Source organism: Betta splendens, chromosome 6 (genome assembly GCF_900634795.4).
Source record: "Betta splendens chromosome 6, fBetSpl5.4, whole genome shotgun sequence".
Taxonomy (NCBI): domain Eukaryota; kingdom Metazoa; phylum Chordata; class Actinopteri; order Anabantiformes; family Osphronemidae; genus Betta; species Betta splendens.
This window is the reverse complement of record NC_040886.2, coordinates 14,461,553-14,488,534: the sequence shown is the minus strand read 5'-3', so window position 1 is coordinate 14,488,534 and position 26,982 is coordinate 14,461,553. Positions and strand designations below refer to the sequence as shown.

General features: G+C 48.3%; 1 protein-coding gene and 1 long non-coding RNA gene across 8 annotated transcripts in view; both read left to right on the top strand.

The window, feature by feature from the left end:
- Positions 1-573: 573 nt before the first annotated feature.
- Positions 574-10,591, top strand: LOC129604269 (uncharacterized). Its single transcript, XR_008695026.1, has 2 exons — positions 574-2,732; positions 9,025-10,591. It is a non-coding gene; the product is annotated as an uncharacterized LOC129604269 (long non-coding RNA).
- A 4,373-nt stretch (positions 10,592-14,964) lies between these two features.
- LOC114856847 (potassium voltage-gated channel subfamily D member 2-like) overlaps positions 14,965-26,982 on the top strand; it is a 31,227-nt gene continuing 19,209 nt past the window's right edge. The window contains exons 1-2 of one of the 7 annotated variants that reach the window (XM_055510001.1): positions 14,965-16,091; positions 16,374-17,555. In XM_055510001.1, the coding sequence (XP_055365976.1) occupies positions 16,444-17,555 (1,112 nt within the window). In that variant the 5' untranslated portion in view covers positions 14,965-16,091; positions 16,374-16,443. The remainder of the gene's footprint in view (positions 16,092-16,373; positions 17,556-26,982) is intronic. The other 6 variants (XM_055510002.1, XM_029152648.3, XM_029152647.3 and 3 more) reach the window with 6 other exon arrangements.

Genomic DNA, 26,982 nt, shown 5'->3' with positions numbered 1-26,982 from the left:
AGAGGGAGAAAGATGGATTAGAGGAAGAGAATGGGATTAAAAGAATCCAGATGGAAGAGAGGCAGACAGACAGGCACTGGCACACAGACCCGCGCAGAAACAGACAAGCAGAAATACTTAAGACAACGTGAAAAAACCAAAGCACGCCGCGCTGTATCATCAGTCACTGCCCTGAATCCGTTTACAACATGCTAATGTAGCCTTTAGCCTAACCTCCAAAGCTATCATAAATGTTGGGTGACGAGTTATTAATTCTCCTCTAAGAGGGATCAATGAGGAGGTGTGGTTGCCACGGAGATGCTTCTGCCTCCTTTACATCTCTCTCATCCCTGTCCTTGCCCCCCCCCCCTCCCTCTCTCACACACACACTGTCAGAAATCTGGATTCTGCTAAGAGTGAAAATGTGTAAAGGCATGGCCCACAAAGCTTTTGAAGTTGGTGCTCTCAGGGTAAAATTCTCATTCTCAGGCTTGCCCCTATCATGCTGACTCGTGCTCTCTTCTCTCTCTCCCCTTCTAATGTGATCCACCCTCTTTCCAGCCCTCCCTCCCTCCCTTTCTCAATTTAATTTTTCCTCCCTCACTCTAAATTCTAATCAATCTAAGCCTCCACAGATCCGGTGCTTTTTTCCCCCCGTCTCACTTCCTCTGTCACCGCAGACCGTGTCCCCGGCTCTGCTTCTTCTACCTTTGACCTTTATCTATCAGCGCAGCCCGTCTCCTCACTTTGCGTTGAAATCCCCATAGATTTGGTCACAAGAATCTCAGCGTCTCCTGAAGCAGATAAAAAAGAAATACTTCCATGGCTGAGTGAACAGACAAACAAACAGCTAAACGAATGTTTGCACAAGCAAATAGCTGCTCGGCTGGATTAATGAATGGACACGTATAGAGAATGGAGGGAGGGATCGTTGCAGGAATTCATCCATTTGGTTTCCATCCTAGCCCCAAGGCCCTGGGAATGTAATTGCTTCATGCATAGTTGATACACTGCATAATCAACCGAATACACTAGATTTTCCCACTGTTTATGTAGAACGCTGCACTTGTGCACTCGCAGGTCATTGGTGGAGTTTAGATTCCATGGGAGGTGTCTCGCAGCGAAAAAGGGCTTATTCATATCTCAGTGCTCATCTCTCGCCTTTCGAATGGCCAGATACACGCGGGACTCGTGAAAAGCGCGCTGTCCTGTAGTCGAATCAGATCCACGTTGTGTTTTATTCATACAAAACAAGGATGAAATATTCATAACAGATTTTGAGCAGCGCTCTCTCCTGCGCCTCGTACCTCTCGTGCACGAATTCTAATTAAAAATCTGATGGGTTTTTTTTTTTTTGCTTCCTTTGTTTAGGAGCATCAGTATAATGCAAATGGATGGAAGGAGCTCCCAGTGGGCATCGGCAGTTTGTGTTCATGCGGCATGCCAATGCACGACGCATGAAGCTACCTCGACACGGAACAGGCGAGCCGAACATGCTGCACTACACAGAGAGACGGATTTCTCCTCTGTTGATGGAAGCCTGGGATGAGAGACGCATGCCAAAGACCATCACAGCGTAGCGTTTCCACGCGGGCGCCAAGGAGCGCGCCCGCGCCGCGCAATTCCTTCCGCAGACGTATAGGAACAGATAAGCTTGACTGGCCATTCATAGCGGCGGACCCGCACAGCCGGGCGGCGCCGCACACGACCAGGAACAGCGGGACGCAAAATGCTTTTGCTTCACGAGGTGAATGAACAGCCACAGCCTGAGGGAGGAAAAATTACAGGCAGCAAAGCCTTCATTTTGTATCGGGAAGGTGTGCTCACACTGCTTTTGTGGAGCAGCAGGGACGTGTCAGGGGCAAAGTCCCCATGTCTCCATCTCTAATTGGAGCGTATCCCTCTGCCCTGTCCCTATCACACTATGGCGGAGGCAGGATGCTGCGCTAATGGATGGCCCCCCCATGGCGCGCGTGTCCTTGATGTGCGAGGCCGACGGAGGCCCACGCTGAGCGGAGACTGCAGATTAGACGCAAATCGGAAGATTTGTTTGTCCTCTCCGCGCGGGCGGGACATTCAAGGAGAGGGACCGGCCGCGGCTGTGATGGAGTGGGGTGGACCGCTGCGACAGATGTGTGTTAGTGTGACTGATGCGCTCTGGGTGAGCGGGCCGCACCGGGTCACCGACACCTGGAGAATGAACACGAGCCCGTCCAGGAAACGCCCGAGAATACTGATGATGTTTGCTTCGATCAGCGTCCAACAGGCAAACAAGCCGACCAAAGGCAGCTATGTGTGATAACACCTTGGGTGAAGATTTAGGAGAAGACAACGACGTTGTAATTACCTGTGCTAAATTGGAACTGTGGATGCTCAATGAGCTATAAACAAGGTTACTCTGATCCCCTTGGGGTAATTGTTTCGAAAACCTGCAACAGTCTGGTCCAGTGATGGAGAAATTGGAAGGCGTGGTATCCTGTAATTTCTCACACCACTGAAGCGTGGCCTGTGTGTGGGCTAAAACTGAGGTTGATTTGAAATGGAGGCACAACTTCTCGTTCCCCCCCCCCCGTGCTGCAGGAATCCAAGCCGTCGGCTCCGGCCCGAGGACGGCGGGGCCCTGGGGGTCAGCGGGCGACGGCCGCCGAGGCCTTCACGATTCAGCGACCGGCACATTTGCATCACACAACACGTCTCCCGTTATGGATACGGCGCCCGCCTGCAAATCGTATTGTGCTGGAATACATTCACAGGTGGTTAATGCTGTGTTCTGCTGGGCAAAAGTAATGTAGATGAGTGGAAATGCTTCCCATCCGATGCCACTTGCAGATGAGCCTTCTGTTAAGATTAGCATAATGGAATTCAGCGCACACTCCCAGAAATTCACTAATTCATCACAGCGTCGGGCTCAGCTAAATAATGCTGTGGCCCTTGAGCTCTGAAAGGCCAATGTGTTTCCAAATATTAGAGGAGATCGACTGTTTGTGGCCAAAACAAGTGCTGGAGCTAATTGCTGAGTCTGGATGCGACGGGCGGATGCTGCGTGGTCAGGCGTCCGGCTCAGCCTCTGATCTGTCTGACATCACAGCCCACATCACACCATGCGGCCGCTGCTCAGCCGCGGCTTTGCTGCTGTGATCTCGCTCTGATTTTCCAATCCTTCTTTGCATCCGGTCTTTTGTCTTTGATTCTGCGGCTCGGCTCACCTTAAAAACCGCGGCGCGGCTCCTTTTTATCAGAGTTTAACACAGTCGCCGCCTCGCGAGAGCACCAAATCCTGGGTCGTCTGTAAGTCTGGGGGATGAAAGGAATCACAATAAGCGTTCTGCAGCAATGTGACGCAGGGAATGTGATATAATATATCAGCGCCGCGTGTGGACGTGACGAGGTGTACTGTACATCACCACTCACACACACGCGGGCGCCGCTTCATCAGGACCGCTTCAGAATGCGCGTGTTGCAGGCACTCTGTCTTCCTGATGTGCTCCCAGCTATGATTAATAATGTGTTGCTTACATTATTAGAATCTTTAAAGTAGATGGCTTTTTATTAACATACATATTACATTATCATGGAGGCTCAGGCCACATTAGTGTCACCCACAGTGGGTCCATCACGGTCCACATGGATTTAATCAAGCATGTTGCTTTTAGCATGAGCACAAAGGGTCCAGGAATGACTTAACCTCCAGGACAAATGTGTTTACCCTGGAAAACACAGTGGACCTGTCACTGCATAGTGTGGAGAGGAAGACAAGCATTTTACACCACTACATTCTTTGAACCACCCACTATTCCACTGATGTACATGAAGGAAATATACTGTAGTATTAATATTATAAAAGCATGTAGTATTCTGTATTATTGATCATAAGGAACTAGACATTCTGCACTTATTTATTCTATCTGAACTGAGAAGTGTTCTGCAGGTAAACAAGAAAGAAGGAAGCTTGTATAAAATTGGTTTACTTTAGCTGATTTTAACTCCTCGTCCCTTAATGATACATGAACAAACATTGGACTCGTGGTTTCATCTCACAGTCACTGTTTGCATCATGGGAGTTTTCGATTACATTTCTGGTGATGGACTCGCTCTGTATAATGTGTTTTTGGCTCCATCTTTAACTCGGCATTACTTCCTAAGGGCTCGATGCAGATGTAGTTAATATGAAATTTATAATTTACAGTGATGAGCCCACAGAGAATTCTCATCTGACTCCGCTGCTTCAGTCAGTTACATAGACGCTTTTAGTTTCTTTGACCCTGGGACTGTAAGCCGGGGACTAGTGAGGATCAGAGCCACTATGGAGGATGATCCATAAGTAAATCAGCAGGATGGGCCCGAGTAATGACGTGCTTAGTGAACCCCTCAGGCAGCGGATACCTGATGAGGAAGAGAATGGAGCTGACAGAAGAAGTGGCTGAGATCAGAAAGCTCTTCCACTGGCTAAACTGGAAGACAGCACAGAGGCACTAATCACAGCAGCACAACAAGAGCCTCTCGGGACAAGATCGATAAAGGCCGGCATCCACCAACCCAGACAGGACTGCAGACGGTGCAAAGATGCCCCTGAGGCTGCCCAGCGCGTAACAGCAGCGTGAAGGATGCGAGCAGACGCCATCGCCGGGTATCTGGCACGCGCACGCGGCGCGGCCGTGCCAAGGTCAGCGCGCAAAACGCCGCTGGAGGCGGCGGACGGAGGCCGTGGGAGGATCCAGAAGCAGGCGGCTGCTCATCCCAGGAGAAATCAACATCTGGAAGAAGGAACGGGAGGAGCCTGCGAAATCCTATAGAGAAGAGCTAAAAAACGCTGGAGTCAACGGTCCTTTGGATCAGCTAATATACTGCACACGACCTCTGGCATAGCATCAAATACTAGCAGCTCCTGTTTATCCTGTCGACATAATAACGTGGATCAGCTCGGTAATAAGATGCGGGTCAACTTTGAATTGTCACGTGTGAATATTCTGCCCCTCAAAGTGAGCGCTTCTCCTTCACTTAATGGAGGGGGGGTTATTGGGAGCTTACAATTATGCCATTATTCCCAGTGTGTCCTGTCAGGCTAAATACTTCAAATCCAGCAGAAAAGACACGAATTAATCTGGTTCCTTTGAATGGGATAATAAACCCTGTGTAATAAGCATTATATGGAAGTGAGTGGCAGCTCGTCCCGTGGCCTCTAGGTTCGTGTCGGGGAGAGGGAGGGGGCGAACGAGGGGGAACATATGTGCTCGTGTGCTGACGTGCGTGCCCCCGTGTGCACGCGGTGTCTGTTTATGCGTTTATGGATTTCTAACTCCAGTGGGGGAAGGATGGGGGGGTGGGGGTTCACTTTTGTCTGTTGTGATCCAGTCCCAGCTGTGTCTCATTAACTGCTGTCATTTTAATCCTCTTAGTCAAATCCCATAATTTCGTCCATCAACAACGGAAAAAAAGGAAACCCGTGAGCAAGAGGACAACGATGAAGCTTCAGTCTTTCCCAAAATGGGGGGAAGTTACAGCCAGTCGGCATCGGCTCAGTCGGGTCCACCCTGGTGTTATGTAAAACCGGCGGACGCTGGTAAATTTTCATGGACTACTCGGTGCAACTGCTATTAATCTGATTGGGGCTGCGCAGAGTTCTCGGAGCGGAAGGGATTTGTTGTTTCTTGCTGATTCTGTTCATCTGCAGATCCTCTGGGGAAGATGAGGCGTTTGGTTACGTCGCGCGCGGCGCCGGATTCCTGCAGTCAGATTCCAGTTTACCCATGTGGATTTATTTGAAAACGTATTACTCATTCAGGCTCTGCCTCCCGTGGCCTGACAGTCTTCTCCCCTCTGTGATGAAAGCTATTTTCTTCTCTTTCCCCACACTGACAGCTGGTGTGTGCTCTTCACCAGCAACACTTCACAGCTCAGACCAGCTCTATGTATAGATCGCCGTCACTGGGAAAAAAAACCAAAGAGCCCATTTCAGTGGCGCTCGCTGCTATGAATATGTGTGCAACAGTCTGCTGTGCTTTATTTCCAAAGCAATTGCCTCGATCTCTGCAAATGAGTCCAATAATGCTGCAATGCGCAAGCTTTTCGGGCTACATAAAATCCAACTTATTCGCGATGGGAAATGATTGTCCAAATGTCAAGGCGTCCCCCAGGAGCCGTTGTAATGTACACAGAGCCCGCGGTTGCTTTTAATTGTGACATTTATGAGACGTGGGAGAGCAACGTTTTCTCACCATTCTCCCTTTTCTCGTGCCAACGCTGCCCAGAGGATCGGCTCCTCCGCGACTGTGAGTCGTCCATTAATTGTGGGTACAACTGGTGAATCGATCTGTCAGGTAGTGTTTTCCAGAGCCGCAAATTAGTTTCCCTGGAAGCTGTTAGCGCAGCGACGAGACGCCCGCCGCCGTATGTCTCTGCCCAGTGCAACGCGCGCTGTGTTGCCATAGCTTCCCATGATGTCTATAAAGTTCAAATCAACACCTTGCAATTACCATCTATTCCGCCGCGTGCGGCTGCCCAGTGTGACTGCCTCCACCAGCAGAGTTAGGACGGGCTCCACCGCTTTATTCTGCCGCGTGTCATCCCGGGCTGAAAAACAAGATTAAATTGGTTCTGCTCAACTATTTGCTGTCAGCTGAAAGTGGATGGTCCGGCCTCGGAGAAAAAAGGTATCCTGCAAATCTGCAACCAAACACTCACTCAAACAGACAATGGAGTGCGTGTACGTATGCATGCGGATGTAGCAAACACACACACACACACACACACACACACACACACACACACACACACACACACACACACACACACACACACACACACACACACACACACACACACACACACACACACATTCAAAGGCACCTCCACTCTCACAGAGAGACGCTCGTACACAAACATCTCAGACCACACAGTCAGACATTAGCGGCGTGTCAGAAGTCTCTCATTCCTAGTTTGAAGATGTGAAGGCGGAGGGCGGCTCGGTGACCTTTTGTTTTGACTGCGAGGCGTGTTCCTCCCTCTTTCCAGAGGATGATTAATTTCTGTTATTTACATTACTGCCCTCAGGGCTCCTCAATAGGCCTCACACATTTGTCATTTCCACCGCGCTGTTTTTCAAATGGAAATGAAATAGAATGTACAGCCTCCTGGGTTCGCCTCGCCGGCACTCTTTTAAGCGGAGATGGTGCTAAAAAAAAAAAGAAAGAAAGAAAGAAAGAAAGAAAGCGAGTGCGTTTGCTCTTAATAAAACAGCCGTGTCAACATGGCGCTGCGGCAGCGACACTGTGCAAAGTCTCCTGGCTCCAGTAAACAACAACGGCATCCAGAGGGCTGCGAGGTGCTATGCTCTTAGCGCTCCCTCACTGCTCCTGCTTAATTAGAGCTCTGATTGGACGGCCACAGTCCATAAAGCAGCCATAACAATGGATCCGTCCAGCTGCAGATCTGCATTGGTGCTTTTTATCAGTGCTTTACTGCCCGCAGGAACCATGACATCCCCAGATGTCTGTCTGCTGCCGGCGCGCCGACATCTTAGCGAAACACCTCGCGAATTTACGTTCACCCTGTTCCGTCCTCTCCTCCGACGGTTCAGGGTTTATTCCTCTCACCTCCTGGGAGAGCGCGGCGGCGGAGTGAAGAGAAACGCGAGCGGACGAAACGGGGAGTTAAAGGAGGAAAGGGAGAAGGACTCGAAGGTGTCCTGAGAGTGTTTCTGGCTTTATGGAAAACGCTGCGGCTAATCCTCTGAGTGTCACTGCACTCCCCGCATCCTAAATAAGAAGCCTTTTTGTCCGCTAAGTACAGACACACTCTACGACTTGACTATCTGCGTCCCTACGCCTCCCTCCATCACTCACACAGCCTCAGAAAAACACCAGCACTCACACGCGCCGTCCCTGCGACCGTTATTAGCTTTTATCAACAAAATTATTATAAAAGCCATAAACACAAACGCACTGGATTTCACTGATTGCTAAACAGAAGCCGGTGATGAGCCATAAATGAGTTATGGTCATATTTAGGGTAATCAAATCTACACACCACACACACACCTCACTCTCTGTTCAACAAACGCTTCATTCTCCCAACGAGGAAGGCTGGCGTTTTTTCCCTGGGGTTACATTACTGCAGCTGGCCTACAGCTATGATCATAACTTAATGTCTCCATAATGGGCCTGGCCCTCTAAGCAAGCTGACCTTTCTAGGCCTGGGACTGCTTGACGGCTGTAATTACACATGTGAGCCATTTAAATGAACATGATTAGCCGGTAACAAGCTGAAAGAGTGAAAGGAGGTGATTAGACAACTGCGCGCTGATTCATCCGCCAGTGGGGAAACCCAAAACTGCTGCAGGTGAATGTTTGCGTTGCTTTATGCAATAATGGTTGCGGTAATGATGTTTACGCTGGTGGTGGCGAGCTCAGCCGTAATGAGAATGTTGAAGTGTAATAAAACGGGGTGTTAGTGGTGCCGTTGCGCCGGCGCGTCTGCTCAGGCACATCAAAAAAGTTGAGGACTATTTAATACCAGGCGTTGACTTGCGGTTGCTCACCTTGTGTTTATTTCGGTCTCCTGTTTAATTTCACCGCACACTTGTGTTGTCAGCGTCGCCCCAGAGCTGCACTCACAGCCCCGGCGCCGCCCCCTGGCTCTTTTTCCCTTTGCAGATGAAGAAGCCCGTGGCTTGGCATATCAAAATATTGCTCTTTAATATGTCAGCTTTATTTATAGAGTGAGGGATTTATAATTATTTCATATTCAATGGTGTCATTCTAAAGCTGCTACGTGCCGCGCGCCGGCGTTGTCTCTGACAGCTTTAGACGCTGAACTGGAGTAAATGTCTGACAGTGTGTTTTTTTTTTTGTTTTCGTGTTGGTTTCAATAATGCTCTTTGTTCAAGTGTTTCCTTTTCACCACTTAGATATTCATGAGTGTAAACGCACACCTTTTATAGCCACTGCAGTCATTCCTGCGAATGCACACATTTTTAATTACCTATGAAGCACAAATTAAAACTTTAATGGATTAACTTTTAGTGGTGCTTCTCTGGTGACTTTACAGGGAGCCGCAGGCGCAGAGGAAGAGGAGGCGCCGGGAAACGGCCTCATCCGACGGGATGCGGGACGCCGCGGGCGACCGGTCGCCTCTCACACACACTGACCCTCACTACGACCGGAGAAAACGGCCTCAAATAGGATGTTGCACCGGCCGATATGGAGCTGGAGGTTTATTTGCAAATCCACAGACATTTGATAATGATCCTTCCCTCAACTTAAAAAACTTAAGTCACCGGCTTCAGCAGCCGCTGCCATTAATAACATATTAACGATGTTCGTCTGCTTCAACATTATAATATTTTTGCAGGGGCTCAATTTTAAATCCATCACGAGGACTCATTACTACTATGCAGCTGAGGAATTATGGGAACAAGGCCCTTCGCTGGCTGTCTGTCACGACAACACTGTCAGATGTGCTTAGGCTGGGGGGGCTGTTAAAAGGAGCACGGGGACTTATCTGCTCAGCTGTAAAATGATTTTCTGTCTCTGCAAGACATACTGGGAGTGTGTGTGCGGGGGGTATCAGTGATCTGAGAGTAATTAAGATATGGGCTCACATCACACAAGGGCTTTGCACGTGGGAGACGGGCAGATAAAATTGAATGTAAAATAGTTGAGTTTAAAGGGGGAGTTTGATTAATTATAAAACTCTCAGAGGACGGTCCACCCCCTCTTGAATTGTATTGCCATCCAAAAGGCGCTGCGCTGCGGCTGATGACCCAAACACCTCTCCTTTATCTGTCGCAGGCAGGTTATCTTCATTTCAGCCCATCCATTTGCTGTACTGCTTTTTCTGCGCGACTGGAATGCGTCATTATCTTCATATCAAGCTGCTCCACATAAAGATTTTCTTTAAATGCTAAGACAATTGTGTGCTGAATGGAAGTTCAATTGTGGTTATGACACATAGCCTATCTGCAGCGGTCCTTTCACCACGCTCAGTGTCATTACTAAAGATGCTGATTCCAGGCTTCGGCCAATGATATATCACTCTGGAAACCGCTGACAATGACGTTCTGCTTCATCCCAAAATTAAGGAAATACACTTAATCACTTTCTGTCTTCGGGGGCTTTGAGTGGCTTAATGTATGCGTCTGTGTGATAATGTGCCTTTTGCCAGTTGACAGGATAGTGTAATGTGATTTAATGTAATGTTTTCCCATTGGTGCTGCTGGGCTCGGGGCTCCAGCCGGCGTTGGTTAGCGCAGCCTAGCTCGCAGCCCGGGAGCAGAGGCGGCTCAGGGGCGGCCGGCCTTCCAGCAGCTCAACAAATGCTAAATGATCAAAACCACAATGCTCCTTTTTACAGGGGTTTATGTACCAAGCCACTTCTTGCCCCCGAGCAGTTGCTAAGCAACCAGCCGAGACCCCAGTAAAGAACGCCAGAAATCAGCCTGGAGCAGGAGCCAACTCCAGGGAGAAAACCAGTTAATTGTAAATTTCCCCCATATATAATATTAATTGTAAATTAATGAGCGGATTTTGTTACCTTTCCACGGCTCACTTTCCAGTTTGTCAGGCTTTGCTAACCAGTTGCCGTCTGTTCCTTTACAATAAATTGACTCCCGTGACGGTGGCGTTGGCTTCAATCAATTCTCGACTAGAAAGCAAATACAATTCCCCGCATGTCAGGATGTCACTGGTGTGAGATTAGCGGCCCGGCGGTACGCGACGCTGTGCAGCGGATCGGTCAGATTTGGGACGGCTCGGGTTCAGTTGCACATGGGAACAAATCAGATAGTTTGCTTATAAGCAGAAGAGCTACGTGACAAAAGCTGAGGGATGTGCGTCTGTGTCACTGCCTCTCTGCCCTATAATTTCCTGTGAATCTGCGGTTTGTGTGCTTTCTAGTAGAGCAGAAATGATTTCACAAAAAGCTGCTCAAAGGAGCTTTAGATTAAAGTACTGATGCCTATCGCAGTTTACTGACATGATGTATTTGGAGAAAGCCTTCCTTCATTTAGTCTTCCTCCAAGCTGTGATGCTCATGATTGATAAAACTTTCAGAGGGGGTAAATTGATTTGCCTCCTCCTCGCAGTGTTAATAGGCCGCGTTGTACTGTCACAATCTGCTCGGCTGACGTTTCAACTCCCGTCTCTCTCGGCCCCTGGACGACATCGCAGGGCGTCTGCTCAATAATAAATGTGAGCTCAGCGGTTGATCGGCGGAATGCGACCCACAAGCGTATGACTGGCGGTGCCTTCATGTGGGGCTAAGGGGGAGAAAACCAGGGGACGGGAGACGGAGAGGAGAGTGGAAACAAATACTGCAGTTCACATGAAGGGGAGGTGGAGGCGATGTGTGTTTTGCCTTCATGATGATATTTCACCCTGAAAAAACAAGCTGAGCCTCACAGAGAGAGGAAAGCATCGATCTACCCGACTCCAATCATAATACATCCACTTTTCCCCAAGTTTACTTTCTGGCATTCTATCAGGACTTTATAAATTATTTTAGGTGACAAATCGATCTGTTGCTCTGCCCCCCCCCCCCCCCCCCCCCCCCATGCTCAGCTAGAGAAAGGAAACTGGATTGTGAGCAGTGTGTCTGTGTGTGAGATCTTATGTAAATGTGCGGGTGAGTTTGCACCAGTGTTTGTGTGTCGCCTGCTTCCGAGGCATCATCCGCCATCTGGCCTCAAAGTACAGGGGCCACATGGTGGGAAAGCAAATGTCACTGGACAGGGCCGCCGGTGCCAAGTCCCGACGAGCGACGTCAGGAGGAGCCCACGCGCCCCACTAGTCCCGCCCCCGACCCCCCGCCTCGCTGCCGCGCGCTTGTAATAACCGTGATGGAGCAGTTAAAGCCCGTCCTGGCGTGGAGACGGCCGCGTTGAGGCATCCGTCAGCTGAGACGGCAGCGAGAGTCTGGGCCCGAGCCAATGAATCGCTTCCTCACATCTGTCAAACCACTATGAATTCAGCGCTGAAGTAGATTAGGTCATATTTTTTCTATCTTGGATGGAGTCCCATGCGCTCCAGCGTTACCCTCACACTAATTTATGTGCACGGGTGATGAGCAGCGAAGCACAATGTGCCGGTTAATGTCTGATCCGATCCCGAGCTGAACTTTGGCTTTCTGCGCTTGTGACAGCGAGGGATGCACACGGGCCGGACCGGCTCCAGGGCCGCGCCGGGAGGTCTCCAGCTGATCCCGCAGTAATGTGGTGCTCTGTCCTGGAGCCCCAGACACCTGCTGCAGCGCATGTGCTTCAGCTACAGGCACAAGTCCCGTCTAATCCCTTCTTCCCTTCACCACATGATGAGAGCGACTTCCCCTAAAGACACGGTGATGAGCAGCTATGTAAAACAATTAAAAACACGCCAGTGGGTGGATCCCCCATTTCATTGGCTCCCAGAGTATGAATTATGAAGTGAATACGTGATGCAGACCAGCTTCTACTGTAGTGGTGCTGTACAGCAGCGTAACGCACGCGGACGCTCGCAGCTTCACGACGACGAGCCGCTGTTAAACCAAAGATGATCCCGACAGTCCTGATCGGATGGAGCCAGTCCCTCCGCCTCCGAGCGTCAACACCGGCACCGCACACATGCACGCAGGGCACCTCAGCGCACGCCGGTGTCAATACGCGCCCAGACGGAGACGCACGCGCACCAGCTGCCGTGTGCAATAAAGAGCGGCGGCGACCTGCTCTGCACGTCCGCAGGGGGTCAATAACTCATTACAGCCACAGAAAGGCAGACGCAGCTGAGGGACGGCGCGCTGGGAGATGACTTGTGCAGCCGCGGGGCGCTCACCTGAGGGCAGCGGCACGTCATTGAGCTCACATGTCACGAGGGTGATTATTGACTTTATTAGCGGCAGGCTGTAAATCATGCCGGGGTGCAGTTGGACATTTTATTTATCTGTCGCCTTTTTTGTCTGCTTTCTAGGATTTTACTGCTGCTCTCGTTGGCTTTTTATTTACTACCGTTTTATCACTTGTCATCAACTTTGAATCCTGGTAAAATGCTCCATAAATAAAGTTTATTATAAGGTTAGACTTCACCTGCATTCTGCTACTATCCTCCACATGTAGCGTATTGGCTACATGACGGTTATATGGTTTCAGGAATTGAGACATAGATTAAAAAAGCTTCTCGCCGCTGACCTGTTGTCACAGGCTCACATTGAAATAGCTGCATCCCCTTCAAGTATTTTTCTATATAAATGGCCTGAATCAAAGGGCGGCTGACCCTCCACTTCCTCCTTAACAAGCCCTGGCACATCTCCACTGAAGAGGACTCATCTGTTTAATCATTTCAATCACTGAGCTAAGCCTGACTAAATATAGAGCAGAGGAAACAGGCTGCAGTGTGGGCTGCATCCTTATACAGTAGACAGACTGCTACAGTGTCAGTGGATCGAGTAAGAAAAGATGCTTCGCGTGTGTTTTGGGTCGGTGCCTCCGCGTTACAACGCGGCGCTCACTTAAGGCCCTGTTTACAAACCACATCCTGTTACACAACGTAATCCCGCAAGGGCGTCGGCGTCACTTGAGTGGTACAAGTTCAAAACGCCAGCGAGCGCTGTCTGGCGAGACGGGCCAGAGTCTGATTATGTGCCATCATCACTGGAGGCCAATGGAAAGCGCCGCGTCAGCGTGTTTGGACTCACGGTATCGTCAGCTGTACAAGGAAAGCGATGTTTGTTCAGGCCGCCGCTCGTGTCTGCGCAGAATACCAACGACAAGCCGCTCAACCTTGTTAGGGACACATGCTAATTGCTTTATCCAAAGAGTCGATCCATAAACACACAGACAACGTAATTAAATCATCTTCGCAGCTCTGTGTCAACACCAATCACCGGAAATCACCTTGAAACTTTTTGGGACTGGAGGGTGTTCGTGAAGCGCGTCGCCGCCTCGTACGACGCGTCCGACACCGACCGACCGGCCGCCGCAGAGGACCCGACCGCTGGTTCCGTCCCGGTCCAGCGGGGGGGGGGGGGGGGGGGGGGGGGGGGGGGGGGGCAGCCTTGTTCAGGTGCACGGCATCGTGAGGGGAGAAAATTCTGTTGACATTTTGAAGGATAGTGTAAAGAAAACCAGCGTCGGCTGCTGCCAGGTTGTTGTCACTCACAAAGGTTACGCTATCGACTTTTAATTTCCACAAGACTAAGAGTGCTGCCCCTGTCATTCGTGCTTTTCCTTGTTTCACTTTGGAGAAAGATGTTTGAGTGAAAACCAGGAAAGTTTCTTTTCTGACACTTTGGGTTAACTCTTCGACGGGACTGCGGTTTCACGTTGACTACGGAACTAAAGGCAAAGAGCAATTTTGACGTGTGCTAGAAATTGGGAACGTTTTACCTGCTCGGCCTAAATTGTAGGATGTGTAATTGCTAAACAGGCACTTTCGCTACCTTTTAAATGAAAACACTGTGGCTATCTGTGCTCTGACAAGCTTGCAGCTAAAGCCTGGCATCCAGCTCCGCTGGGACGCCTGTGTTTGGTGCCATTTGGCAACCGCTGGAATATTTAAATGCCCTGATGAATACATCGCCCCTGGGCTCGACTGCTCAAACTGAACACTGAGTGTGCTCTGACATGCTCAGCATACACTAATGGGACTTCTGACAGTCCCGTGCATTCATCCTACAAAAAGTCGGCATTGCGCCAGAGGGGACCTGAGGCTGGATGTGAATGTAGCAAAACTGGCTGTGGATGTGAAAAAAACGAAAGGCCACAGCTCTGACTGCAGCATCGAATGTGTCCGTGAACTCACTTGTTGCAAACTGCAGCACTGAGAACAGTAGCAGCTGCGGATGTTTTTTCCCCCCCTCCCAAAGACAATGAATCTGCATCTCATCTCAATAGAGCCCAGGTTAATAGCCAGCGAGACAATCCACTTTCCAGCAGCTCTGCAGCTGTGTGTACTTAAGCGTGACTCTGAACCTTTGCGCTCGGCGGAAGCTGGAGAGGATCAACAGCTGCAGCGAGCGAGCGAGCGCGGCGTCCAACGCGCCCGTTTCCCGGCGGCTCGTGCGCTGTCCGTGGTGCCAGGACGCGAGCCTAAAGCAGCTCAGCGCGAACTTCCGCGCGTGTCCCGACGCGTGGACCTGCGGCAAAACGAGGCTCGCGCCGAAGCACGGGCTTCGCGGTGGGCGCAGCTGGCTCGTATTCCCCGGGAGATGCCCGAGTTGTGAGACATTTCATTGATTATGGTTATTTTGGAAAATGTCAGTAGAGCGGTGTAGCCCAATAATGTTGACCTTTTAAGTTGTGTAAGTCCGCTGAACAGCATTCGCAAAATGGTGCAATTCAGAAACGGTATCGATCAAGTGTTGCACATCTGAAATCCGTATGTTTCTCTCAACTAAAAAAAATATTAGCCCTAAACACTGTATCCAATACATTTGATTGATGCCCTGCGTATCGTAATGTATAAATATGCGTAAAAGCGCTCATTGATGCGTTTGCGTCATTTTGGATATGCAATAGGAGGGAAACTTCAAGTGACTTGCGGCGTTAATATGACTAGAAGAAAAAGCAGGAAAATCAAAACATCGACAGAAAACGAGCCACCATCGTCTAAGCGCCGTTGTGCTGCAGGTGAAGGGACAGAACCGCGCTAGCGTTAACTTCGGGCTGTGGATGCGCCGCCTACTTAGACTACCATTACGCATTGATTAGTTCCCCCCACGGCGCAGCGACGGAGGAATTTCTGACTGCGGATAGGACCACTCCTCCCTCTGCATATCATTTTCTCTCCCCTCTCCACGGTCGAGGCTCGGTGATGAGAAGGGGGGGGGGGGTGGTCTTGCAGTCGACGAGAGGAACAGGAGTTTATTGAGGAGTAGCTGCAACGGAGGGGGAAAAAACGCATGCCACTGAGCACGGTCGCCTCGCGGATGGTGAGAGGGGCTCGCGCTCGGACGAATGACCGCTCGAGCGGCCGAGAAACTGCCGCGTGAATTGTTTAACTTGTTGATGCGACGTTTCTGCACTGTTTTCCCGTCACCTCCCGGCCGCAGTGGTTGATAAATGGGCGGCAGAATCGCAAGTGGTCACCTCCGCGGACGGGCACGTTAAACTCGCCGCGGGTGCAGTTTGAAGAGCAGCGTTTCCTAAGGTACGTGCGTTTGGTTGCACTTGGCTCTTTTCTCCCCCGCCGAAACACCCGTTCTGATTGATGGGTGACGCTTTCTAAATCCAATTTACATTCTGCCGCAAAGTAGGCTTTCATAACTGAACAGTAAGACTGTGGGAAAAGGCTGGAGAGTGATACTCATCAGTGCTATGCGCAGTATCATCATGAATAAATTGGTTTGTGTGTTTTCTTATCACATTCTGTTGAGCCCAGGTGCATCATGCGCCTAACCATCGGTGTCTCTATCCGCTGTTCTTCTTGCAGATGCAATTCGTCTCTGAGCCATAGCACTGTGATAACCGGAGCAGGGTCGTTTTAATCGTTATAGGTCAGCATGGCAGCAGGTGTAGCGGCGTGGCTCCCCTTCGCTCGAGCGGCGGCCATAGGATGGATGCCCGTGGCGAGCACCCCGATGCCCGTGCCCCCGCAAGACAAGCGGAAAGCGCAGGACGGACTCATCATCCTCAACGTGAGCGGCACCAAGTTTCAGACGTGGCGGACCACTTTGGAGCGGTACCCGGACACTTTGCTGGGGAGCACGGAGCGAGACTTCTTCTTCCACGAGGAGACAAACGAGTACTTTTTCGACCGCGACCCCGACATCTTTAGGCATATTCTCAATTTCTACCGCACGGGCAAACTGCACTATCCGCGCCAAGAATGCATATCGGCGTACGACGAGGAGCTCGCGTTCTTCGGCATAATCCCCGAGATCATCGGGGACTGCTGTTACGAGGAATACAAAGACCGGAGGCGCGAAAATGCGGAGAGGCTTCAAGACGACGAGGAGATGGACATGAGCAATGACGTCACGCCGGTGAACCTGACGTTCCGGGAGTACCTGTGGCGGGCTTTTGAAAATCCTCACACCAGCACATTAGCGCTGGTCTTTTACTACGTCACCGGCTTCTTCATTGCCATATCGGTGATGGCCAATGTGGTGGAGACGGTTCCGTGCGGGACTTTACCCAACAGGTCGAAGGAGGTTTCCTGTGGAGACCGTTACGCGCTGGCCTTCTTTTGTTTAGACACTGCGTGCGTCATGATATTTACAGTCGAGTATCTCCTGCGTTTGATCGCGGCGCCGAGCCGATATAAGTTCATGAAAAGCGTGATGAGCGTCATCGACGTGGTCGCGATCATGCCGTACTACATCGGGCTGGTCATGACCGACAATGACCAGGTGAGCGGCGCGTTCGTCACGCTCAGAGTCTTCCGGGTCTTTCGGATTTTCAAATTCTCCCGGCATTCCGCGGGACTGCGCATCCTGGGCTACACCTTGAAGAGCTGCGCCTCCGAGCTGGGCTTCCTGTTGTTCTCCCTCACCATGGCCATCATCATCTTCGCCACGGTCATGTTTTACGCCGAGAAAGGCTCCACGGCCAGCAAGTTCACCAGCATCCCCGCAGCGTTTTGGTACACCATTGTCACCATGACAACACTGGGGTAGGTGGCTGCCTAAGTTTATAAACCTGTTAAGATGTTCAAACGCAAGGTGCTTCGGCTGGAATTGAGTATTTACAACACAATCTACTAATAAACATTTTTTGTTTTCTAATTCCTGGGGAGTTTCTAAATTAGCTTGATGAGCGACACGGAGCCTAATTAGTGCAACGCTGTTCCCCTTTGTTGGAAATAATTGTCGTGCGGCCACAGGTGTGCGTTTACTGGCTGCCTCGAGCGCTGCTCAGCCAATCAGAGCTCGATTATAGGAGGCTTCAGCGCGCTATTCACACCCTGTCAACGAGGCGCGCGAACAGCTCTTATCGGAAGGTTAGGCCTCGTCCCTGCGTTTTTTCAAGGGTCCCTTTTGGATGTGCTCTTTAGGAAAGGTTACAGCAACGAGCAGAGCAATGAACTGACAACAGACGAGTCCCCCTGCAAAAAAATGTCAACCGTGCAGGAGAGCGTTTAGAGGCAAAATTAGAAAGAAATGGAGGCTCCTCGCTGGCAAAGACCCAACATTCTGCAGTTACACGCCAAACCGATGCGCAATTTCGGATGAAATGAGTTTGTAGCACGACACACACACACACACACACACACACACACACACACACACACACACACACACACACACACACACACACACTTCAGTCATCTCATTCATTCTCTCCCGGCTCCTCTCCCTTTCAGCGAGGTACAGTAAATATTTGAGCGCTATAATTTCATGCCCGTGAACATCAGCCGTACTGTGTGCTGATGTAGCATAAAATAATTAAAGGCGGTAAGACGATTACATCAAATTAATTTGTATTGATGAGCGCACTCAAGCGCTCAGCAGCTCGGAGAGGGTTATTATTATTATTGTTGTTATTATTACCATTATTCACCCCGGCTCGGCAGACGGCGGCGGAGCGCTATCCAAGGTGCTGAAAAGTTGTGTCAGTGAGACGACTGGATGCCGTTTGCATTTTGTTTGTTTATTCCAATAAACAAAGCGAATGCGGCGTGTGGTTGCTTGAGGTGCCATAACTTCTTAGTTAGTTAGACAGAGGGGGAAATAATAATGACACCGGTCCAGATCTATGTGCTTAAAATATGCTGCCAGCGTCTTTACTCGCTGCTGCTGCCGCCGCTGCTGCTGTCTGGCTGTACAGCCGCTCAGCCAGTGTTAGTGCTCATGCCCCCATGTCCTCCTCACCGATGACACAGAAATTAGGTCCTGTTGAAATAATGTTGTCTTTTAATTTCAAAGTCGGTGCAGCGCAGATCAAACATTGCGGAAAAAAGCCCGAGTGTGTGTGTGTGTGTGTGTGTGTGTGTGTGTGTGTGTCCATGGCTTCATATGTGTATGTGTACGTGTGTAAATACGGCTGCGAGCGTGTGTCATGAATATTTCAGTGGATAAGTTCAAATATGTGCTTTCCTCTTATTTTTTTATATAACTAACATAAGGGTGCTTGTTATACATAAAGCAATCAATTTTCATCATTAAGGTTTTATGTCTTGTTTTGCTCTGTTCTCATGTCTGCAGTGATGCAGCCCGTCTGCACCTGGCTACCCTTCACATCTGCAGGCGGCAACATATGTTGTTTTTATTGTAATTAACACGGAGCCATTTGTTTATTATCTGCTCTCATACTGCAGTGACACAGAGCCAGTGGATTTTCTGACCCCGTGCACTCGCTCAATACCAGTCGAACTGCTGTTCACCCTCAAAATGACCAATGAGAGCGTCATTAGTGACATGCATGATCCGCTGATTGAAGCCGGCGCTGCAACGGCCACGTTCTCCGTTTTGGACTCAAAGCGCAGATGAAACATGAGTTGTATAAGAGGGTACATTATTTATCTTTGGGGAGCAATAGAGATGTTGCCGCATTCAGCTTCGCGTCCCCTTTGTTTTGGTTAAGATGGATTTGAAAAAGATGTTCTGCCGCGTGGGAACAAAACCGAAATGTCCTTGGTAATGGGAACGTTTCTGTCTCTCCATTGTGAACCCTGACAGCCTGGCTGACGGATCTGCAACCTGAGCTGACTATTTGCAGTGGTACAGAATGCTGCATCGTGGACCACCAGCGGAGAGGCTGAATGCTCATCAGTGAGAGACAAAGTCGGTTCATTCTCACGATCTATCATTGTCTTAAGGTGTGTGCTTTAAAAAAAAATAAAAGAACACATCTCGTACAACCCTGCAGGGATGATTTTCGGTGGTCATCGTGTGTGGAATACACTGGAATGGGGAAAATATCTGTTGTGTTCTCTCCTCCACTAACCTTCAAATGCTTATCTGATCAGGGGAAATGAGGTACTCTGATGGTTTGTTTCAGAGCTCAGCATGCAGAAAAATTGATCCACAGCTAACAAATAGTTATTCAAATCAGATCTGAGTGCGGTAGGCTTTTCATTCGGTGGCAAATAAGCTCTTTAGACACTAACAGGGGTGCTGCTGGCTGGAACCTCCATCTGACGCCTTTAAAAGCGTCTGATTTCATTCTGATAGTCAATAATGTTTTGTTCCTGCATGGTATCATGACGCCTTTCCACTACATATATTTTCAATTTCCCTGCCTCGCACTCTGTGGAAGTAAAGACAGTGGCGTGCGTTCTCTCCCCTGCTGATGGGCCATTGATTGTGCTTAAGCAGACGTGCAGACATTGGGAGAGCAGGGGCTCCTGTTCAGAGGCACTTGGCAGGCAGCCTGAATGAAAGGGAAGGGTGCCTGGAGACCAGCGGAGAATCAATAGCACTGTGCAGCTGCGTGTCACGCCTCTGTGTGTCTACTGCTCTGTGCCACCAAACACAGGACAAGACCCACTTATCCCTCCTTATTTATTGAGCCTAATCTCTGTTGCTGCTTTCAGATACCCTGCAAAGAGGAATGTACCGCCGTATGAATGCTCCTGCCAAGATCCTCAACAATTGGGTGACTAGGTGTAAAATATGAGATTCTTATCAGTGGTATTGTGTTTCCAATGCTTAGGAACTGCGCTGGGGCCTTGGTGTAATTTTGTGACTCAATTTAATATTATAGCCTTGGAAATAAAGATAGCATCGCACTTTATTAGACTAGAATCAGATGTTGCGGCGTTGGCTTGCTCTTGTTTTCTCTAGATGATCCACACAGTCAGGGTGAATTAGCAGCAGAGGGATTTTTTTTGGTGCTTCAGATCTTTTAAGTGATTTAAGGTGTAATGGAGTGCACTGCTGAGAGCAGCTGTGAAAACGGTGGAAGTCAAGCGCAACCCACAAGGGAAGAGGAGTGGGGAGGACAGGGTTTAGTCTGGCATGGAGGCACACGTTGCTCCGGACATAGATATTACCTCTGATAGACACGAAAGACGCTTTTTGTGGCCATTGACAAGCATCTCACACACACACACACACACACACACACACACACACACACACACACACACACACACACACACACACACACACACACACACACACACACACACACACATTCCCCCCAATCATCTAGTGTTTGTCAAACCATATTTGTGTGGCCCTTTTTTAGCTGTAGCGCAGTCATAGAGCCTCGCAGGTGACAAACGAGGAGATTAGAATTTAAAGGAAAAGTGAAAACAAGTTTTAGGACAACCAAGAGGTCAGACAAATCAGGAGGTGTGAGCTGTTACATGTAAAATGAGTGAAGCAGGTTGAACAGTGAAGTTTAATGTCCACAGCAATCCTCAGTGTCATTTAAGCTTTAAAAAATGTGTATTCACTAATTAATTTGATCATTTGAAACCATATTGTCCTGTAGTAATGTATTTGAGCCTTTTTACAAAGGCCTAATTGCTAATTTCAACAGACACTACTGTAGCACTCTATTCCCCCGACAATGGATTAAAACCCCTCTTTTTAAAAGGATGGAAGATGGAATTGTGTCAATAGCAGTTTATTTTTGAGCTGTCTACACTGTGTGATCCAACATTACAGTCACATTATGATTCCTCAAATAGCGTTAAATAGCTTTTATTGTCTCGACTGGAGCCGGCTCGTCATTAAATGCATTTAGAGCACTTTGAAATGAGGAAGGTGTAGATTTAACTGCGTGACTGGTAAAATGTGGTAGGAAGGTTAATGTCTGGAACAGGATCATCATTTCCAACTCATGACTGAATGGAATCTGGTGGTGTGTAATGCAACAACTGCAAAAAGGATCCACATTCAAGTCAAAAACAAACTGAAGGTCTGCTCCAGATCTGAAGCGTGACCCAAGTTATGAGTTATTTTATTAACGCGTTTAAAATCCAAGTTTTGAGGGTTTATAGGCTAATGCTTTAAAACCTGTGGCTGGCACATTAAACTCACTGCATCACATTTACAAGCGAGAGCTCTGAAGTCAGCGTCTCCTCCATTTACCACTTCCAGCTAACAGCGAGGGGAATGATCACACTAATTACTGATTTGTTGTGACATTTACTATGTACATTATTCTATGACAATAGTGTCTGTACTCTGTAGTAGCCGAACAGATGCAGAATTCATCACCGTGTCGTTTGCAGTGAATGCTAGCGCCCCACCCACCCAATAGGACTGGAAGGGCTTGACAAGTGAGCCCTATAAACCTCTCTGGGCAGGATTTATAGGACGGAGGAGGCAAGGTTAACAGACACAGGGGTCACTGCAGGGCCCATAAACCAGCAGAAGTATTACCATTATCATGCTTGCCAGTTCTGACACCTCGATCCCATGGCAATCAAAGCCCACAATGCACGGCATTAACTTCATGCTTCATTGTGGTGCAGAGCGAAGCTTTCTGAAGTCCAAGCCCATCTGCATGTCAAATGTAATAGAACTGTACAGGAATAATCTGGAGGGCCTTTTACTGTATCTGCAGCAAAGAGATAACAAATGCTTGATAATAGAAGACTGGTGTGGATGGATATGTTACTGTACCTCCAGCAGGCGATGCAGAGGGTTTTCACTCTTTTTTTTTTTTTTTTTACCACTGAGCCCGACAGTCAGCGAGAACATTTGGTGCGTTTGATTATGTACTGCAATGGGTGTAATTTTTGTGTTCAGTGGAATACATTACACCACTTGGCATTGTGTATGTTATGCACATTATGAAAATCAGCAATCCATTACGAGCGATTTGATGTATTACCGTGTAAAGCAGAAGTGGCTGATGTGAGACGTGTAGGCTGCCATTAGCCTGTAGGCTGGCGCTGCCCCTCCAGGTGCTTTATTGGGGAGGAGAGGTGATGCTAATATGAGGCTGGTATAATGGCCCTGAAGTGACAGGTGACTTAATGAGGGGAACCTGGCACTGAAACGCTGAAATGTGTTCCGTGCACGCTCCCTTTCTGCCCATGCAAATGACTGTGAAATGGAGGAGCGAGAGCGAGGGGCGGGAACACACAGCCTTCTTCAGGGAAGATTAAGATCACAGTGAAAGACAGAATCTGCGGGTGAAAAAACCCACTGGATCCTTTTTTTTCTGGTAAATTGAAAATATGCAAGCGCCTGCGTTTCCTTTATTCCCTTTGTTTCCATCACTGAAGCAGTTTTCCACTGGCATTTCCAAAGGGTGTTATGAAGGTACCAGGTGAATGACTGATTAACATTTTATGGGCTTTCATATATTACGATTTATTACACAATATTTATCTTCTGTCATCTTCCATGTAGGAACGTCAAACGTCTTCATTTGCATGTTAAATGCAATTTTAATGACAGCATTTATAATTTAGTTGGATCAAATAAAGTAAAAAATAAAAAACTGGTATTTGTGGTCAGTCAACCCTGCACTGAAAAACAGATTATGGCCAGCTGGTAGGTTGATGTGGGGACACTGTGTGTGTGAACGGACTCTAAAAGCAGGCATGCGTCACTGCGGATGGTCAGATTGATAAATAATCTATATGGCAAGGACAAAATGGCTGTCCTTCCATTTGATTCGATTTCTTTGACATTTCGTCTTGGAGGCAGCCCCAATAATACTCATTCCCCTCGTTTTTTCATTAATAGACTCTGAATGTGGTGCATTAAGCCGGGAAATAGACTAGCATGTTCCGCGCTCGAGCCCGAGTAACGTACAGTAGTGTGGGCACATAAAATATGGCTGTGTTTTTCCACCGCTCAGCAACTTCTCCTTTGTATGGCAAGCAACATCAAAGATTAATGGAATTTTCCAGAACAAGATTAAAGTTACTCTGAATGAATGCAGCATCACCGCATTAGGAAATAAGGAGATAGGTGAGAAAACACATTACCTCGATTTCATTGTTGTTAGAAAGCATTTGCCGTGCCTGGATCCACTTCCATCCAATCTAACAGCCTCGAAACTCTGACCCTGCCTGAGTGAATGAATGAAACGGGGAAATATTACCTATTCTGTGACTGTGTCCTATCTTGAAAGTTGATTTGTTGTAAAAGATATCAGATGTGAAGTGCACGCGTGACATCAGTGGATCAAATAGTGTGCAAATGATAAGCCCGAGCCCATCAGCTATCTCCTCCTCTGGTGCTGCATGGCTTATTTACATACTCAGCATTAACATACAGATGAAAACGGCTTGTCTGCTCGTGGAGATTGGTATGCAGACGCGTACAGTGCGTGCTCATCACTTTGGTAAAATCTACAGCACTGTTCTAAGTGGTTCCTTTCTCGCTGGGCATTCTGCTTTAGCCTGTGATTAGCATTACAGTAGATCATCACAATTATCATGTCAGGATCACAGTAAATGCGTTTTAAAATATTCTAGACTTTAGGAATGTCAGCCTGCATATTGAGATTCATATCCCAAACAGCGATGCCTGTTATTACTATGCCTCCGCTGACAATGTTATTCTAGCATTGATCACAGACCTGAGACCTTGTTGTTGGTTGGCGCTGCTTGTTAATGTAACATCGTGTAGGGGAGGACCTTATGCCAGTATTAACGACATTAATAGGCTACTTCAGGATGTATTTTCCTCAACGCTGTGCACATTCATTTTTAATGTTCTGTTAGCCACTGCATTTTAAAAGGCAAGGCTGTTTTAAATAATTAATATAAAAATGTGTACAGTGAGATTTATGTGAAATGTTTGGCGAAGCAAAGACTCCGTGTAGTAATTAGCGGTCGCTCCATATTTTCGTGCAGATTGATTTTGCCTGGCGTTGTCCTGTTGTTGATGCCTCTGTTCAAGAAGCAGCATAATTATTGCTCAGTGTTTCTGCAAATGAACATGGCACAGGTGGAGCAGCCAGTCGCATATCAACGCGTGTCTGCACAGACGCGTACGATGCAGCCAGCGAAGATGGAGGCTCTGATTCACTGAGATGCTTAATAGCGAGGGCTAAAAGGTGGAGGTTGGTAATGTTCATTGAATGTTGCATGTCTCACTGGTTTCTGTCGAGCAGAGGTCGGGGGAAGTCCATGTAGACACACTACTTTAATAACCAGCTCCTCCTCAGAGGGTTAAGATGCCCCCGGAGTCGGGGCGACCTGCACATTTAAGCTGCGCTCAGTGTTTGCAGGGGGCAGGTTGACCATGTGGAAAGTCAATCAGCCTCATAACGCTCAGCAAACAACACAGAACCAATGAGCTTGTGCCAACATTTGAAGACGTCTCCTTCATCCGCTTCCGAGATGTCGCGTGCACACAGGATGTCACGGTAGCTTTGACCCATGACCGCGGAAATCAACGCGGCCCCTCCTTGTGCTGAAGTAGACCTTTGTGCCAAATCTGAATAAATCCCCTCAAGGCATTCATGAGATATTGCATTCACAAGACTGGAACAGGGAAACAGGTGGACTGACAACCTGAGATTATTATGTTGGCTGCCTCGGCTGTCACCAACGTTAAGTCATAACAACAGCATCAGCCCTTTGAGTGTGAGTCACCACCACAACGAAAAGGAAGTCAGCAATAGATCACATACGGTAGGAAGAAGCCTGAGACGCACAAATGGATGACAGAACGTGGCCCTGTAATATCCTTTTACATTTATTAATTTATTTGTGGTGAATTAAATATCTTTTTTACTTTTCATAAAAATTACTCTCCGTGAACGTACTACCCTTTTATTCTGAAACATTCCTAACAATATTACCAAGGTTTTTCTACGAGCCTTCTGTCGATTCATGTCCTTTTTTAGTCAGCCGAAATTCAATTCAGCCTTCCCGCAAACTAGCACGAGAACAGTAATGTTCAAGAACATTAAGTAAAGGTTTGTTTGGAGAGAAGTAAGTATGATCCCTCACATGTCAGGTCAGGGCTTCACTGTGAGGTCAGAAAACTAATTATCCACTCAACATAGTGCGGGAGAAAAAAACGAGAAATTCATTAAAGTCGGCTTTTCCCACAGGTCACAGCGTTGTTAAAAAAAGTCCCTGTAATAAATTGTACAATGAAACACGGGAGAGACTCTGCACCTTTTCCCTTTCCTACCAAAAACAAGCTGTTCTATACCTGTGACGCGTTTAATGCCGCTACAGCAGTGGTGCTAGAACATGACAGCACTCAACAGTGGCATTTAAAGAGTATCACTCTGCATTGGCTGAACCCAAACCAACCTTTGCCTCCTCGCTGACTTTAAAATCCAGCTACGCGGCACCGGCGCCAGTCTAGAAAGTTAAGAGGAAGCTAATGATAGTTCCACTTGTCACTGTGATGTGTTTCGGAGGGGTGTTTTGCTCTTTGCACCGATTATTTCTCCCGGGCGCATTGGACGGCATAGTAAACACAGTATCTTGAAGCGGTGCCAGGTTTTATAATGCCAGAGTGTGTATAATCCCTCCCCCTGACATTTGTCTCTTTATCAAAAACGCCCCTCAGGCAACATCTGTGATCAGCAGAGATTCAGAGATTATACCTAATAGCAAGCACCAGGCTGCCGCCCATACGAAGCAGACGAGTTCCGAGAGTGATGTAACTTCTGCCTCTTTAACACCTCATCTGGATATCAACGCAGAAAAAGGTTTTAAAAAGAAGGTCATGCTGTTTTTAAAGCCTCTCAGCAAAACATTAACCAGGGTAAAATGAGGGAAATTCATTACCTTGACAGTTACCCTAGTTTGTGAAGCACCTACACTTAAGTGCTGCAGAGCATACATTCATTTCACGCTGACATACTTTTAAAGTATAACGGCGTGTATGTTAACACTGTGTTGTATCCTGTGAAAGCAGCAAAATCAATACGGACTTTCATGTATGACAGGCAAACATAAAGCATGGCTTTCCATCAGTTACAGAGACAGCTGTAAAACTTTGATGCTAACGCATTAATTGAAACCCGCGTTTACAGCCCATTTATAATCCCCCGACGTGTGCAGATTCATGGCGCAGTCATGAATATTGATTCAGCCTGTTTGTCAGCTTTAAGCCCTGTTTCACTGTTCATGAACCGTGTCATTTTTTGTCGGAGCGGAGGAATCTTGTGCCAGTTTACAGCACCAGGATGCCACAATGAAAGGCGCCCGCGATCAA